At 41.8% G+C, this 18,224-nt stretch overlaps 1 protein-coding gene across 3 annotated transcripts in view; it reads left to right on the plus strand.

The window, feature by feature from the left end:
* Nucleotides 1-18,224, plus strand: part of LOC117521692 (E3 ubiquitin-protein ligase RNF31) — a 198,606-nt gene that overhangs the window by 66,914 nt on the left and 113,468 nt on the right. For all 3 annotated transcript variants that reach the window (XM_034183024.1, XM_034183027.1, XM_034183025.1), the window contains one exon: nt 8,596-8,729. In XM_034183024.1, coding sequence (XP_034038915.1) covers nt 8,596-8,729 — 134 coding nt within the window. The remainder of the gene's footprint in view (nt 1-8,595; nt 8,730-18,224) is intronic.

Below are 18,224 nucleotides of genomic sequence, written 5' to 3' on the forward strand. Positions count from 1 at the left end.
TCCAACAATGGCTGTGTCATCTGTGAACTTCTGGATGTGACACAGCTCAGAGTTGTAGCAGAGGTCAAAGGTGTACTGGGTTGAAGAGAAGAGGGGCCAGCACCATGCCCTGGGGTGCTCTGGTGCTGCTGATCACATTGTCACTCAGCCTGACAAACTGTAGCCTGTCGGTGAGGTAGCTGGAGAGCCAAGTGACCAGGCAGGGATTCACTCGCATCCTGTTTAGTTTTTCCTGGAGCACAAGGGACAGGATGGTTTTGAAGGCACTCAAGAAGTCCAGGAAGAGACTCGTCACTGTGCCCTTTCCCTTATCCAGGTGCGAGTGGACTCAGTATAGCAGGTAGGGGATGGTTTCCTCTACACCAACACCTGCCCGATATGCAAACTGCAGACAGTCCTGGGCATGTTGCACCTGGGGCTTGAGGAAGTCGAGGAAGAGCCGCTCCAACGTCTTCATCAGGTGTGAAGTGAGTGCCGCTGGTTGGTAGTCATTCAGTTCACTGGGCCGGTTCTTTTTAGGAATTGAAACAATGCATGAAGTCTTCCAGAGGGTGGGCACTCTCCCTAGCTGCAGATTGAAGATATGTTGTCGCAGTTCTCCCAGTACAATCGCGCAGGTCTTCAGTAGTCGGGGACACACCTTGTGTGGGCCTGCCGCTTTCCTGGGATTAAGGTTCCTCATCTGAAACTCTTGAAACTCCTTCAGGTTGTCATGCATATTTGTGGCTTCCCTCACTTGTCTCTTTCATGCATGCTCACTCCTGCACACACCAGCTTATATATGAACTAGATGATTATGTGCCCTCGGGTAGATTTGATTCAGAGACTGAAGTGAAAACTTCATCTTCACCAAAAAAGCTATCACCTCCCACCTATCCCAGATACAAGAGAACTGCCTAAGATGGACCCCTGTGGAACCCCAAATTTCATGTCACTAAGGTTAGAGGTAGTGTTACTGTACAAAACACAGTGAGAACGACTGGTCAAGTATGATGTCAACCTTGCAAGGGCACTACCAGTAATCCCAAAGTGATTTTCCAGCCTGTCAAGTAGAATATGATGATCCACGGTATCAAATTTAGCACTGACATCTAACAGCACGAGAACTGTAGTGGTGTCCGAATTCATTGCAAGCAGATCATTCACCACTTTAGTGAGAGCCGTCTCTGTGGAACACCCTTGATGGGTCATTAGAGAACAGGCCACTTATTTTCTTGGCCACTGCTTCTCTGATGTATCTCTTCAGCCAAGTAGCCAGAGCTGTAAGCCTTTGAATGGCAGTTTCCAGAGCCACAGTTATTGATGTCTTCTTGTACATCTTTTCCACCCAGGACCTGTCTCTCATGATGCCCTTCTGTACCTCTGTTAGTCGGCTAACATCCTTCCAGGCTTTCCGGATTTGGGCTTCCAATCTTCTTCTTCATGGAAGACTGTCTCTTTGGGGGTATTCTTGATCTTATACCCAAGTATGTCAAGGATTACTGTGGAAGTGGCATATATGAGCTCATTGCTCGTAGCTGGATGGTGAGTAGAGCTGTGTTAATGTCTGTAAGCATTTCTTCTGATGGGACTTTGTCAGTGAGCCTGGGGAGTCATATTCTTGGATGTGTTGCCAACTGCTACAGTCTGGTCACAATCTTTATCCTCAGCTCAGTAGATGCATCTGTCATAGGTGTCGTCTGTTTCCTTAACACTACTCTCTTCTACCAGGGTCTGATCCTTGTGTTCACACTGCTCAGTACCGTGCTGCTGTAGCCTCTGGATCTCCAGTTTCGATAGTAACTTCCTTCTGTTGATGTTAGAACACTGAGCTACGAGGTGCTTCTTGGTCAGTTTTAGGGCTGCAGCTATCGAACATTTTTGGAATTGAATATTCTATCGATTATTTTATTGATTAATTGAGTAATCGCATAAAAAGTACCTTTGTGTTTTTAAACAATATCAGTAGTGACAGGGCTCTCCCTAAAGTAGTGGCACAATGTTTCTGTGCCATCATGCAGATTTTTAAGTTTAGGGTGTTCCTCTCTCTGTTTTGCCGGGTTATTAATTTTTTCATATTAAGAGTTTTAGAGCTTTGCCAAACCATAAGGCCAGGCAGTCTGTGAAATCTTCAGTGTGCATTCTTTTTTCCTTCTTATTGCATATTTCATTTGCACTTTTTATTACTGTGATTTATTCAGTGTATATTTCTACATGCCGTACAGAGTGTAGCTCAAACCAAAGTCAAATTCTTTGTTTTCTGTGGATACTTGGCGAATAACACAGCCTTTGAAAAACGGCTGTGAATTGCAGCATTTCTACAAAAGCTGCCTGTTGATTAAAACTTACCAAACCTGAATTAAAGCTTTTTTTAATCATTAAACATGACTCATTTAAAGTGTGCGTCCTTTTGCTTCATCAGCGGAGGTGGAGAACAGCTACTGGAGCAAAACGTGTTTTTTTTTTTTTTTTAATATATACAAACACACTGCTTCACTTTAAATGCGCAATAAGTCAGTTTCAGACGATTCGCGCAGACCCTTTCTCTTAAAAGGCTTTATTTTACTCAGTGTGTGGCTTTGCAAACTTGTAGCATCACCTGCTACATTGATTAGCGCTATGGTCTTCTTCTGGATTTTTTTGTGGGAGCGTTACAGCGTCACATACAGGCCTGGCGTACATTTTTTGCAATCAAATTATTTGATTACCCGATGAATCGTTTCAGCCGTAGTCAGTTTGGAGGTTGGTCTAGTGTTCACCCATAGTTCCCACATGCGTTGCATGTAACCTCTCTCATTGGGTCTGCTGTCATAATAGCACTCCATCAGTTCCATGTTGTCAGTCCTTGTCCATGTATGTCTTGTTCCAGTAGCCCATTTCCCATCAGTGTGTCCTGGTTCCTCAACAACTGATGTGGACCTTGTTAACCCGAGCAACGTCTGAGCCGGTATGGCTTTATTTATTTGTCTTTTGCTCATATTTTCAAGGTAGGCTGTGGGAGTAGCATGGGGGGGTCTAGCCTGGGGACCCTTAGTGGATGTGTGTCTCAAACGCACGCACACACACACACACACACACACACACACACACACACACACACACACACACACACACACACACACACACACACACACACACACACACACACACACACACACGTATGTAACACTGGCAAGAATGTGTTGTATGATTAGCCAAACCAACAGCACTTTATGTGGTAATAATCTCTACAGTGGCTGACATGGGCCAGATACACTGCAACGGCCATATGTGTCTTAGTTAACCTCTTAAACCCTAGAGTCCCCAAATTTGGGTGACTTGCCCTGTTTTGGAACATTTGAACACTCATAACTAACCAATGCTGACACCAACATACACTGACACCAACATACACCAAACATCCCCTAGGACCTCCCTTACCAAAAAATAGTACTGATAAGTATATAAAAAGTAAACTGGAAGTATACTTGAAAACATACTTGCATGTACTACTTTTGGTAAGGACTGTCTTTTCGCTGATCCAAACTTTTGCATTTTTGACCTGCTGAGAAATCTGAGAAAGCTGAGAAATAAATCATAATGTATGGGTATGTGATTTTGGTGAAATAGGCTCTAGGGCTTAAGGGGTTTTAAACAAAACAGCTGCAAGTACAGAAACAATGCAGTCAAACACAAGTCTAAACATGTTACAAAAAGAAAAGTGTGTTTCATATGAAAAAAAAAAATGCTCTGCAAGAAACAAAAACAAATGCATCATCATCAAATGCACTGTAAATTCAGAAACAGTGCAAAGCCCAAACAATGCAAACCAAGAAAACATGCAAGTGAAAAATGCTGCATAACCAGTCACTATAACGGAAGTGCCCCAAACCTGCAGGGGGCACACTCACTGTAACAGCCATAGAACACAGGATGGAGAAGAGTGTATGAGAGAGAGAGAGAGACAGAGAGAGAGAGAGAGAGCTACAGAACAAATTGAAGTTGCGACATTGCACGGTAATGTGACTGATTATATTGATATCACTGTATCATGCTGCACATTACGTGATGTTTATTTTGTTGTATTTTACACCAGACTATAGTCTATAAATACAATGCTGCACATTTGCTAGTAGCAATAGGGCAGCGCAGTCTCGTTTGGGGGCGGGCACTGAAGGGGTAAAATATGACACATATGATGTAATTTCTCTACATCCGGGGTACAAACCATGGCATTTTCAATGTAGTTTTGGGCAAATTACATGCAAACAAAGTGAAAATGCAAAGAAAGTGACGATGGAAAATGGACATGCGTTGCAGGTGTCGACACGTTTGGAGCACAAACGTGTTGAAGTGGTTTTGCAGGTGAGAGACCAGAGCTACTCTGAGCTACACTTACCGACACATCGTCTCCCACCTCCTCACCTTTTCTTCTCCACCGGGAACCGAAAAAAAAAAAACTTTTTGTGACTGCTTCGGTGATTGCAGCTGAAAACAAAACCGTACACCAGTTATCCATGTGAAGTGTGTATATACTGCGTATATATTAAATGGAGGTCCCCGTAAGTGGTCAAATCTCGTGATGTCACGGAGGGCTCAAATGTGACGATGGTCTTCTATAAAATAAGAAGATTAGAGATTGACTCAAAACACCCGTTTTAATTGTACATTAAGAAGCCGTCTTACACCAGTCTTCCTTTTTCCAGGCTACTATATTTTGTCCTTACTGTGGACAAGATTTGGAAGCCATTTAAGTGTTCTGTGGCTCACGTGGCTCTTATGTACAATTTTTAGCATTATTATATGGTACGTGATTTTGCCAACTTCTAATTGGCCCATTCGCCACTTTCTGAGCTGTACCCATGCCGAGTTGACCGCTGGTGGAGCCGAGTACACCTCGCGTGCAGTGTAGTGCTAGCCAATCGAGCGACGCCTTCTATCGATAATGTCATGACGACGGCGTATACACAATGCAGTAAAAACTAAGGGCACAGGAAAAAAAACGCTGCTGGCTGCAGCAGCTCCTCGGTTTCTCTCACAAATGTGTTTAAATACAGTCCATAAAAGTCCTGCTCATAGACTGATTGACAGGACATGTCCACATCAAGTATAACTCCAGATATCTCCACTCACAGATGTGAGTGGAGATGTCTGGAGTTATACTTCGTTCGCACGCATCTGCACGCACATCTCGCACGCGTATCTCGCGGTCAAAGTAGGAAAGACAAACTATAACAGAACTCAGAGAGCAGACCTGCAGCTCAGCACAAATATAAACTAGAAGATAAATCAGAGTGCACAGTCTGTCTGCAGCCAAACTGCACCTCATCAAAAGTCTATAATTGTATAGAGTATGCAGACAACAGTACGTGGACTTTTAATTATTTGTTTATGCAGAGTAGATATTTAAATCAATTACTCATATCCAATTTTTTAATAATGTTGATATACAATGATCTGTAAATCGTCTTCAACCTATATTCAGTTGAATACACCACAAAGACAAGATATTTAATGTTCAAACTGGTAAAATTTGTTGTTTTTGTGCAAATATTTTCTCATTTTGAAATGGATGCCTGCAACACATTTCAAAAAAGCTGGGACAGTGGTATGTTTACCACTGTGTTACATCACCTTTCCTTCTAACAACATTCAATAAGCCTTTGGGAACTGAGGACACTAATTGTTGAAGCTTTGTAGATGGATTTCTTTTTAATTCTTGCTTGATGTACGACTTCAGTTGTTCAACAGTCTGGGGTCTCCATTGTCATATTTTGCGCTTCATAATGCGCCACACATTTTCAATGCCCAGAGAAGGCGGCGGCGTTTCTGGATGTTGTTGATGTATGGCTTTCGCTTTGCATGGTAGAGTTTTAAGTTGCACTTGTAGATGTAGCGACAAACTGTGTTAACTGACAATGGTTTTCTGAAGTGTTCCTGAGCCCATGCGGTAAGATCCTTTACACAATGTCGGTTTTTAATGCAGTGCCGCCTGAGGGGTCGAAGGTCGCACACATTCAATGTTGGTTTTTGACCTTGCTGCTTACTGTATAAAGTTCTACAGATTCTCTGAATCTTCTGATTATATTATGACCTGCAGATGATGGATTTCAAAATGAGCAAATGCACAAAACAAAGTCTATCAGTTTGAACATTAAATGTCTTGTCTTTGTGGTGTATCCAATTGAATATAGGTTGAAGAGGTTTTGCAAATCATTGTATTCTGTTTTTATTTACATTTTGTATTCTGTTTTTATTTACATTTTACACAACATCCCAACTTCATTGGAATTGGGGTTGTAGTCAGCTCCCATAATAATCAGGTCCCATCTTATCTTAGGGACCTCGTAGTACCATATCACCCCAATAGAGCGCTTCGCTCTCAGACTGCAGGCTTACTTGTAGTTCCTAGGGTTTGTAAGAGTAGAATGGGAGGCAGAGCCTTCAGCTTTCAGGCTCCTCTCCTGTGGAACCAGCTCCCAATTCAGATCAGGGAGACAGACACCCTCTCTACTTTTAAGATTAGTCTTAAAACTTTCCTTTTTGCTAAAGCTTATAGTTAGGGCTGGATCAGGTGACCCTGAACCATCCCTTAGTTATGCTGCTATAGACGTAGACTGCTGGGGGGTTCCCATGATGCACTGTTTCTTTCTCTTTTTGCTCTGTATGCACCACTCTGCAATTTAATCATTAGTGATCGATCTCTGCTCCCCTCCACAGCATGTCTTTTTCCTGGTTCTCTCCCTCAGCCCCAACCAGTCCCAGCAGAAGACTGCCCCTCCCTGAGCCTGGTTCTGCTGGAGGTTTCTTCCTGTTAAAAGGGAGTTTTTCCTTCCCACTGTAGCCAAGTGCTTGCTCACAGGGGGTCGTTTTGACCGTTGGGGTTTTACATAATTATTGTATGGCCTTGCCTTACAATATAAAGCGCCTTAGGGCAACTGTTTGTTGTGATTTGCCGCTATATAAAAAATTGATTGATTGATAGTACAAGTAACAACAAGTAGCATAGTAAAAAAAAATAAATAAATAATAGAAATTGATACAATGTGATGGTCACTTAACAAGGCGTGGATCTGCACTGACAGCTAAGTCTGAACAACCTCTGCAATGTAAACAACAGATCACACCTTCACTTGTAGAATCTTGTTCGATGTGGAACATTGGTTCCCGGAAAACATCGTTTCGCTTGCTGTGTATTGAGATTGTCAAATAAATTACTACTCCTACTACACTGGTTTCTGTTTGTGTTCACTGTGAGGGGCCTGACGTTTCTTTGAAAAGAATGACTTACTCTCCGTCTTTAACTGCCTTAAACTTGAGAAACACTTATATGCTTGAGTTTCCCACTAAAAAAACATACACACAGAAGAATTACTTATTGATTTGATGCTCGTATTGGTTTACAATTATGTTCATATAAAATTACTTTCTGCAGGGCATTTCAGTACACTTCTAATGCCAGTTACTGAACCAGGCTAGTGATAGAAGTGATTTGGATATAAGAACAAGATCTGACCCTTCAAGTTCCCTTCTAAGGCCAATTAAAAGGTAAAGAGGTAGAGCATAGACAAGATCTATATTACCTGGGTGTAACAAACACGCTCCATCTCCAGAGTTACCAAACAAAAGATAACAGGCTGACATTAGTTCGATGGATGGCTTTGGTTAGGGTTCTAAAATTCTGACCACGTTATTGCCTCAGTAACAGGTTAGTGTTGAGTGGAGCTAATATCAGCTAAACTACGATACCTGCAAATACATTAACATTCTTACCATAAACTCACTCTGCATAAATACTGGAGCACACATTTCTTAGATGATCTGTCATTACAATTAATCGTACCAACATGCCATATTATGCTCAGAAAGAGGGTGTTTATGCTAATGTTAAATGTTACCATAGCGTAATGTGATGCTCGCAACTTCTAAAAGATGTTATTGTTTTCAAGATACATAAACGAATAAATCCATCATGGAATCACTACTTTGCTGTGCTTGCCTTAAAGCCTTGGTCAGGTCATCATCTTCATATTGAAAAAAGATTAAAAAGAAAAACTGAATTGTCTTTGTTTTTACTGGCAAATTGCAATCCACCTTTAGTGGTGCATGCCGCCACCTACTGTATCAGAGTGTATAGAATCAAGACATTAATTACTCTAAGTCAATACAATACAGAACATGAAACAGTAAAATTAATACTAACAAAAATATTACTATTAGGAAACAACACAGGTTTGATAGCTTTAGCTCAGTCATACAAATGTTGATGATTTTCACTGGCTAAACCAAAATAAAGCAATTAAGTGTCTGATTTTAATAAACTGAAAATGTGACTGGAAAACACTGATTTCAGTAAATGAAAACAGCTGTGTGCATAAGTTAAATGAAACTAGATGAAATGGTACAAAAGCAGAAGATTACTGATAACTTGATCAGCTCGGAACGACACAAGAGTGGACACAAAGAAAAATCTAATTTAGAGACAGACCAGGTGAATGATTTAACAATAATACTTATTAACAACATATCTGTGCATACAACTCACAAGGAATGAGGAAGGTAGATGAGTAAGGGATTTGGCAGAGGAAATAAATATATCTCTACAACTGTGTAATGAATCTTCTCTCCTCATTTTAGTGGCTCTTCCTGGCGCTGTCTTTACTGCACAAAGGTCACGTCTTGCCAGGATGTGTTATGTGAGGAATGTGAGCGTCCTCACTTGGAATTAGCCAGCTCTGCAGCAGATGAAGCTCAGCCTGCCACCATCACTGGTTTGTATTTTTGCTTTATGTTTGTAGACTTCCACCATCTACTGTTCACTTCCTGCAGTCTGACATTATTTCTGCTGTTGTTTGTCATTTGAATAATGAAACACCCAACTTTTCAGAGTTAAATTTCAGCATGTTTTGGGATGTCTGATGACTTTTGGGTGCTCAGTCTAAGTTTAGTTAAAGTTCTTGTTGTTGTTGAGTACACACTGTCCTAATCAGAATGATTGACTCCCCTAAGTGTTTAGTGCAGAATTTAAAATAAATGTGAGGAAATTTTGTTTCGACTGAATATTGCGTAAAATGATCTGAATTAGCACTTCTCATGGTTAGGGTTGTAGCTCATTGTGCGCATCTGTCAGTGTAGAGATACCTGGATGTACAACACAATGTTAGCAAAGCATCAGACCCCCTCACAGTAATAATATCATTAACGTACCTTAGAATATTCTTAAAAATCTCACACCATTTACCCTGTGTAATGACAGGTCCGTCAAATGCACGTTGCCACCTTCAGAAATGATGGTCCACACCTCGTAGGGTCATAACAGCACACCGCTGGACAGTCTGCTCTTCTCATGGGTCCAGCAGTCACATCTGGATGATATTTCAGGGAGGTTTGAACGTGGAAATCTGCGATAACAAATCTTCTTCCCCTCACATCAAACTGATTGGTGTTGTTTGGATTTGTCCTCCTTGCCCTTGGCTTCCTGTGGAAGAACGGCAAGGTATCTTTATTAGCTAAAGAGGCTAATTCTACCTTTTTATAGTTTGTGTCGTGATATTTATTTGTTCAAATACCTACAGTTGTCTTTCGGTGTTCATCTCTGTACGATAAATGTTTTTATAAATCATTAACAACTTGAACTATTTGTGCTATTGGTAAACACTGAAACTGTGCGGCTTCACTGTTGTGCATCCATGTATCTCCATCTTGACGCTTGTGCACAGCGCACTATAACCATAATTGTGATAAAGGCTGTTCAGTTTATTTATACATTGCTTAATTACAAGGTAAGTCATTTCATGTGCGAACAGGGTCTAACCTTACTTACGCTTGAGGTGAGTACAGTGGCAGAAGTGGTAAAGAAATACTCCCTCAGTTTTGTTTTTTTTTTTGTAGAAAGAAACATCAAGCAGACTAGACTCAGTGGGGTGACCGTCATTGTCAGGTACACAACATATTGAAAACAAATAATCAGTATGTAACATGCATTAGAACTCCACTGCAGACTTGAGTTACAGAACTGTGCTACGTTCTTTAAAATTATGATCAGCCCCCCCCCCTTCAGACCATCATATCATAATGGTCTATCTCTCCTGACACTTTGCCAAACCCAGCTGTGTCTTCATTGTACCAACAAACCAGTTAAGAGTTGGACAGAAACTATCACTCCTCAATTACAGATTGAGATGTGTGATATAGTTCATGTTGTGATGTAACAAACTAAATAAAGTGTATCCTCATATAATCTATGTGTGGAAACTATAAATATTACTGTCTTTCCAGTCAACAAACCATGGGATACCGAAGACTTAAAGTATTACTAATAAAAAAACATTTATATGGGAAACTATTTAAAAAAAGAAATAAGGAAAGCAAAAAACAGGACCAACTCCAGATCTTCACGTACTGCCTGGTCACTGGCTGTGTAGGGAGCACAAACGTAATAAGTGTGTTTTTATAACCCAGAGTGCCCAGAGGATAACCACGCAGACACACAGAGCATATGAAAACTCAACAGAGGTGTATTCAAACACCTAGACCTTTGTGCTGTGAGGCAAGAGTGCATGAGAGCAGTCCATGTAACTATGTAATGTAACCATGTAATGTCCGTCTGTAAGGGTTTGAGCTGGAGGGGTAGCTGGAAATAGGGTCCCTTGATTGATGAGAGTAGCGTCAACTGAGAACATGGTGCCATTTTGGGGCCAAAAGAATAGAATAGAAACTTTATTATCATTGCCCATATACGAGGTCTGTGAGAAAAGTATCCGACCTTTTTATTTTTTTCAAAAACTATATGGATTTGAATCATGTGCGCTTGCATCAGACAAGCTTGAACCTTCGTGCGCATGCATGAGTTTTTTCACGCCTGTCGGTTGCGTCTTTCGCCTGTGGGCAGGCTTTGAGTGAGCATTGGTCCACCCCCCTCATCGGATTTTTATTGTTTAGGAATGGCGGAGCGAGTGCCGCTTTGTTCCATGAAAATTTTTTCAGAAACTCTGCCAGACAGCCAGATGGAAACCATTTGGAAGATTCAGATGGCTTTCGGTGAAGATTCTATCGGTATCACACGGATTAAACTGGATTAAAAATGGCCCACAGCGGCGGAGTGCGCACCGCACCCCGAGCAGCCATCGACAGGCTGGAATGAGCAGATCACTTCCAAATTTAAGGCTCTGTTGATGCAGGACGTCGTGTGACTAGCAGAGAAGTTTCAGAATGGACTGCATTTTCAGAAGAGGTCGGGATCAGCACTTTATCGGCACATTCCACTGTTAAAGGAGATTTTGTAATGAAAGACGTGTGGACGGATTCGCGCATCGGGACGCAGCCTCTCATGGTGCGGGACAAACAACACCTCCGTGTTGGAAGTCTCACAGGACAAGTTGGAACATGCCCAGCTGTTAAACAATTTCTCGGATACTCACTCGACTGAAAAGCCACCGAAAGCCGTTTGAATCTTACGAATGGTTTCCAACACTCACGCATGCGCACTAAGGTTCAAGCTTGTCTGATGCAAGCGCACATGATTCAAATCCATATAGTTTTTGAAAAAAATAAAGTCAGATAGGTTTCTCACAGACCTCGTATATATACAAAACTTGTCCTCTGCATTTAACCCATCCTAATTACAGTTAGACACAATCTAACCACTAGGAGCAGTGGGCAGCCACAGTCCACCGGCCGGGGACCAACTCCAGTTGTAGACGCTGCTTTGGTCAGGGGCAGAACCTAAATAAGCATGTTTTTTGATTGTGGGAGGAAACCGGAGTGCCTGGAGGAAACCCACACAGACACAGGGAGAACATGCAAACTCCACACAGAAAGGCCAGGAATCGATCCCACAACCTTCTTCTTGTGAAGCACCAGTGCTAACAACTAAGCCACCGTGCTGCCAGCACAAATAAGAATGTGCTGAACTACTGAATGTATCTTTTGTTTTCAACATTTTTTTAAAATCATTTAACCACATAGAGCAACACATCCAGGTACAGGTACTATCAAAATAAATATCAAAATAGCTAAGCTATCAAATTTACATAAATTTACAATTTATGATTTATTTAATTAATTTAAAGCCTGATTTATGCTTCTGCAGCTACTGTATGTAACTTATGTGAGATAGTTTTAAAGTTCTCCATCGCTGAATTATGATTTATTCTGGATTAATTTGACTTTCAACAAGCTTTTCTTTCTATAATCATCACATCCAATTCAAAGGTAAGCTGTACAACTTCCTCTTTTTTGACTTTGTGTTGTGAGTTTTCTGCCAAATGTATGTGATCCCGAAACATATTCAGCATGCGCCCTGCAAAAACTATTAAAATATGATGGGAGACGAAGGAGTGAAACCAGAAAAGTGTCAAATCACAGCCTTTTGCAGTGTCTGATTTAACAGGTGCATGTCAGGCTGCAGGTCCGAGTCTGAGCACGGTTTAAAAAAAATAAACGGTCAGGCTTTTAATCACAGAAATGACTCCGATCCCATATGGCCGGGGTTTTTAATGGAAATACATTGTGATTGGACGGGACATTTTATCTGATGTGAGCAAAAGATCTGTTATATACGTTGTTTATTAAATGGAAAACAATACAAAAACATTGGGACTGTTTTGTCCGATGACTGCAAATTTATACGATGATGGTTTAGGTGAGTTTTACTGTACATGGGACTGAACAATAAATTTACCTTGTAAGGCTTTGACAATGAAGTTGCTTCCATCACACACAGTTGACTTTATTTTCCCACATTTTTCTTCTGTTCAGATCTCAAGGGAATTTGTACATCAAATGCACAGCAACCCGGCATTTTCAGCAAATAAATAAATAAAATAGCTGGATTTACATTCAGACATATTAACAGCGAACGCTATTTTGGCCCCAAGAAGGCACCACGAGTCACGTGACCATTTTATTCAATTCGTCATGTCGCTACTCTCTGACTCTAGCTGTAAACAAGCCTGTCTGTTGATCCATACATGAAAGGCAGTGCACAAAGAAACAGTTTCTATGTGGAAAATGGCAAACAAATTAACCATATTAACGAGGAGAGAGTCAATACACATTCTTCAATTGTACCAGCCAAACAATCCAGTAATTGTCAGGCTAGTATCAGGTGACACAAGGAGGCAGCACAGGTCAGCAACAGGAAAACAAACACAAAGAAAGTGCAAGATAAAACTAGTATAGGAGTAGACTGCACTAGGGGGATGTGGGTGGGTAAAAAGTACATGACTCAGATCAGTAAATGAGCTTGTAAAATGGAAGGTCATTTGCCCTTGGACAGGACATAAAGCCACAAAAACAAGGAACAGATGTCAGAATAAAAGCACCAGAGCAAGTGATGTGAACCGTGGCAGCCAGGTGTCTGTTTACAGATTTTTGTTGGATATTCATCAGGGTTGGGATGAGAACTGGGGATTGGATTTTCCTATTTTCATTACTCGTCTTGGATCAAAACAATCTCTAATTTACTAATTCAGTCCATTTTACCGGGATTGTCATCTTCACCTCCTGGTTGTCTTTTCAGCCATCTGTGATTGTGAACACTGGACTGTATACCGTGCATCCAGAAAGTATTCACAGTGCTGCACCGTTTCCACATTTTATGTTACAGCCTTATTCCAAAATGGAAGAAATTTTTTTTCCTCAAAATTCTACACACAATACTACATAATGACAATGGAAAATTTTTTTTTTTTTTTTAGATTTTCACACACACACACACGATTCCCAAAAAGGGAAACTCTTTCTACTGCATACTCATATACTGCATACAATGCACGATAAAAGCAATTAAAAGAAAAAACACAATAAAATCCATAAAAACAATAAAAACCCTATCCAATATAAACACCCCGCATAAATATAAATATAATATAACAACTGACAATATAACAGACATTTCCCATCACCCCATATTGCACACTTCTTGCACACTTCCCCTTACCATAAGAACCATGGAGCCATCACACAGTTCTGCTGCCTTACACAATCTTATTTAGAAGTCTGATACATGTGAGGAGTCGGTCAATATCCTCTGAGCGTGCCTGAGAACAGACTGGTCATACAAAGCCTGCAGGCCCTGGTACTCCTTCCATCCCATCACTTTCATGGCGGTGTGGATCAGACAACTGAGTTTGATTTAGAATTGCACAGTGAGGTTACCAAACCTAATCAAGCTCTCCAGAACAGCTTGGTAGAACATAAACATAATTCTCTGATCCACATCAAAAACTCTGAGTCTCTGTAAAAAGTATAGTGTCTGCTGGATTTGAGAACACTAACTATCCACATGGACCTTCCAGCTAAAAGTATTATCCAAATGAATTCCAACTTGTATGAGCAAACCTGGCTTATACGTGTGTTGTGTATGACCACCGGACTCTGGTCCTCTACAGACCTAGGGTCCAAGACCATCTCCTTAGTCTTCACGCACATTTAAAATGAGATGGTTGGTGTCACACCACTGAACGAATGACAAGGCGGGCGGGTGCCAGGCACCTGAAGCGGCTGGACCCGCAGTGCAGACTCCCAGATCAGGTTTACGTGTAAAGAGGTCATCGTCTTTATTTTAGGCAGAGGTACGGTACACAGGTGATCAAGCAGCGGAGCAGAGGTACAAACAGGGTCAGGCAAAAATGCCGTCATATTCAAGCAGGATTCAGAGGCACGAGCTAACACTGACATCACGGATGAGGCGAAAGGTGTAGTCAAAAAACAGAGCAGATTTCAAAGAACACGGCAAAGCAAACAGGACTGAAAACAAGAGCTAGGATGTGTATACATGATGACAAACTGGCAGGGAAGTTGTGGCAGAGAGGTGGTTAAATAGGACAGGAGTTAACAATGTGCACGTGAGGAACAATCTAGAAAGGGGGCATGGCTAGTGAACAAAGATTAAACACTGTGCAAGATGGGAAGGAAGAGAGTGCACAAAGTGAAGTGATGTAGGATACAGAGATGCATGAGCAGGTGCCAAGAGTGAGAGTGAAAGAAAACAGCGGACAGAATCAAAGTGTGAGACAAAGACAATAGCAGGTGCAGTGCTGTGGAGTGGGAACGTACTCGGAGGGGCATGAGGACAGAGTAACATATAACTAAGAGCTGGGCATGACCATGAGGACTGATCAGGAAACATAGAGCATAAATACTAAAGCAAAACTAAACTGGTGACAATAGCAAAATAAACAAGTGATGAATTAATGAACAGTAAATAAAAACCCAACTGACTGAAGAAAACTAGAACAGAACGAAAGCCCAAAGTAAATAGTAACAAAGAAAACAAAGTGACACGTAAAACACAAACCATGATGAAAATAAACAACTAATACATCAAAGCTGAAGAGAACAACAGAAGGGGGGGCTCAGTGCCCTGCTCAGGCCAAAATCATGACAGTACCTTCCCCCTATGCGGGCGTCGCCAGACGGCTGCACCAAAACAAACCGACACTAGGAGGGCGGTGGGGGAAAACACAAGGTGGAGGGCAAACAGAGACCAGGGTAACACAAACGGGGCTTATATGGCAAGAGACTCCATGGATTTCCGACCTCGTGGCCAAACCCAGGTACTGAGAACCTCTGGCGGAAAACATGATGCAAAAAAGTAGTAGGAGGAAGGACTCTGAGTGGAACTTGGTGCAGGAACATGTTAGAGGACCGGCTTAGCGACCATGAGGCTTATCACAAACCACAGCCGATTCAGGGAACCGTTTTTTGGGGACACTGACCTCAGATGAACCTCGAGGAAAAGGCTTAAAGCGGAGACACCAGGAACCCCGTAGGGAGAGAGCCAGTCATCTACAGGTGGAGTTCAACAAATGGGGAAGCCATAGGAACAGATAAGAAAACAAGACCCCTAACATCACATAAAACCATTGAGTAAAAAAAAAAAAAACAATGTTTCTGTTTCCCAGAGAACAAAGACACCAGATAGACAGGAGACAAGAAGAAGAGTGTCTCTCCCTTATTTAGCAGGAGTAGGGGAAAAACTACAGAGGATCTTCAGACAGCACAAAATCCCAGTTTACTTTAAACCAGTTAACAACTTGAGACAGAAATTAGTTCACACTAAGAACAGGATCCCTAGTTACAAACAGAGCAATGTAGTGTACTCTATCAGATGTCAGGAAAACTGTAACGAACACTACATAGGTGAGACTAAGCAACCTTTACACAAAAGGCTATACCAGCACTGCAGAGAGGGCACCAGTGTACCTCAATCTGCAGTTCATCTCCACCTTAAAGACACTAACCACACGTTTGAGGACAAGGAAGTTAAAATCTTAGCCAGAGAGAAGAAATGGTTTGAGAGAGGGGTCAAGGGGGCATTCTATGTGAAACAGTTGAAACCCAGCCTTAACCGGGGAGGGGGTCTGAGACACACTTTGTCCCCTGTTTACAATGGGGGACTCAGGTCAAAGCAGTTTCAGTCTTTTGTTCATGGTAATGAGTCACATCATCAGGAGTCGTCAAGGGAGCCATCAGGAGAGGCGTCCGTTCCATCATTAGGAGGGACAGCTGCCCTGTCATTAGGAGGGTGCTAACTAGAGCACAGTAGGTGCTAATTAGAGCTATTGTTTAGTCACTAGCCCACAGTAGTGTGCCTCTCCTTAGAATGGGTCTGGTTAGGTTTAAAACTCCAGCTTTTGTGGCTTCTGTTTATTCTTCTCTACAAGAGTCAAGACAGAAGTCAGACTACCAGAGCAAGAATTTTAGCTGAGGAAGATTCTGCGATTTGAAGCGAAACGTTCTTGCGTCAAGCAAACCAGTCCAGTCGAAGATTCAAGTTTCTCTACTATAACAAAACCCAATCCAATTCAAAAAACAATGCCAGACGACCTTCAAATCAAACAAGTATGGGGACCAGAGATGCAATGTACTCAGTAGAGGGTTAACCAAGTTAATTAGAACGTTATGGACCACAGCAAAGGAGAGCGTAGATGAAACAGTAGGGTGCCTAATCCAAAAACGCAATGAGTTTTGCATCCGAATTAGTCCCAAAACCCAATGGGCTGGAAAAACACAACTTGTGTTGAAACCCCTAATCCAGACAACCAATCGCTATAACCAGTAAAGAAGTGAACTCAGATTTGGCTGTAATAATTTCACTAGAGTTCTAAGGTGCATAGCAAAGAGTTTAAATGAGGCACACAGGTGCCTAATCCAAAACTCTGAGAGGTTCCGCAGCCAAATGTACGCCGTAGAACACAGCCGAACAAAAGGAATCTCACCAGAGAATGAGCAACTCCTGAAAATCTCTTCTGTCATAAAATACAAAAAAATAACTGATTTCTCCAGATAAATTTAAAACCTGATCAGAACATGTAAAGCGATTCAGGAACCATTGAACCGTCTCAGCTACACCATGAGTGAACTTGAATCCCACAACGTGATAAACTTCCCCCAAAGGGGACCTGGAAAATGAAATGAGCTGGCAGCTCATCAGTAAGCATATGGCAGTTATTAATTTCATAAGGAGCATACATGAAACATACTGTATCTCAGGATCTCTGTGGAGAGAGGAGAACCTTCCAGAAGGAAGGTTTCTTTCTGCAACAATCCACCTATCAGGCCTTTATGGTAGAGTGGCCAGACAGAGGCCACTCCATAGGAAAAAGCACATAACAGTCCACCTGGAGTTTGCCAAAAGGCACCTGAAGAACTCTCAGAATATGAGAAACAAACCTCTCTGGTCTGATGAGACAAAGATTGAACTCTTTGGCATGAATGCCAGGCGTCATGTTTGGAGGAAAACAGGCACCATCCCTACAGTGAAATATAGCGGCAGCATCATGCTGTGGTGATGTTTTTCAGTGGCAGGAACTGGGAGACTAGTCAGGATTGAGAGAAAGATGAATGTAGCAATGTACAGAAACATCCTGGATGAAAACCTGCTCCAGAGTGCTCTTGATGTCATACAGGGGTGACGGTTCATCTTTCAGCAGGACAATGACCCTAAGCACAAAGCCAAGATATCAAAGGATTGCCTTCAGAACAACGCTGTGAATGTCCTTGAGTGGCCCAGCCAGAGCCCAGACCTGAACCTGATTGAACATCTCTGGAGAGATCTGAAAATGGCTGTTCACCAACACTCGCTATCCAACATGATGGAGCATGAGAGGTGCTGCCATGAGGAATAGGCAAAACTGACCAAAGATAGGTGTGTCAAGCTTGTGACATCATATTCAAGAAGACCTGAGGCTGAAATAGCTGCCAAAGATGCATCAACAAAGTGTTGAGCAAAGGGTGTGAATACTTATGTACATGTGATT

The sequence above is a fragment of the Thalassophryne amazonica genome, chromosome 12, assembly GCF_902500255.1.
Source record: "Thalassophryne amazonica chromosome 12, fThaAma1.1, whole genome shotgun sequence".
In the NCBI taxonomy this organism is placed as follows: domain Eukaryota; kingdom Metazoa; phylum Chordata; class Actinopteri; order Batrachoidiformes; family Batrachoididae; genus Thalassophryne; species Thalassophryne amazonica.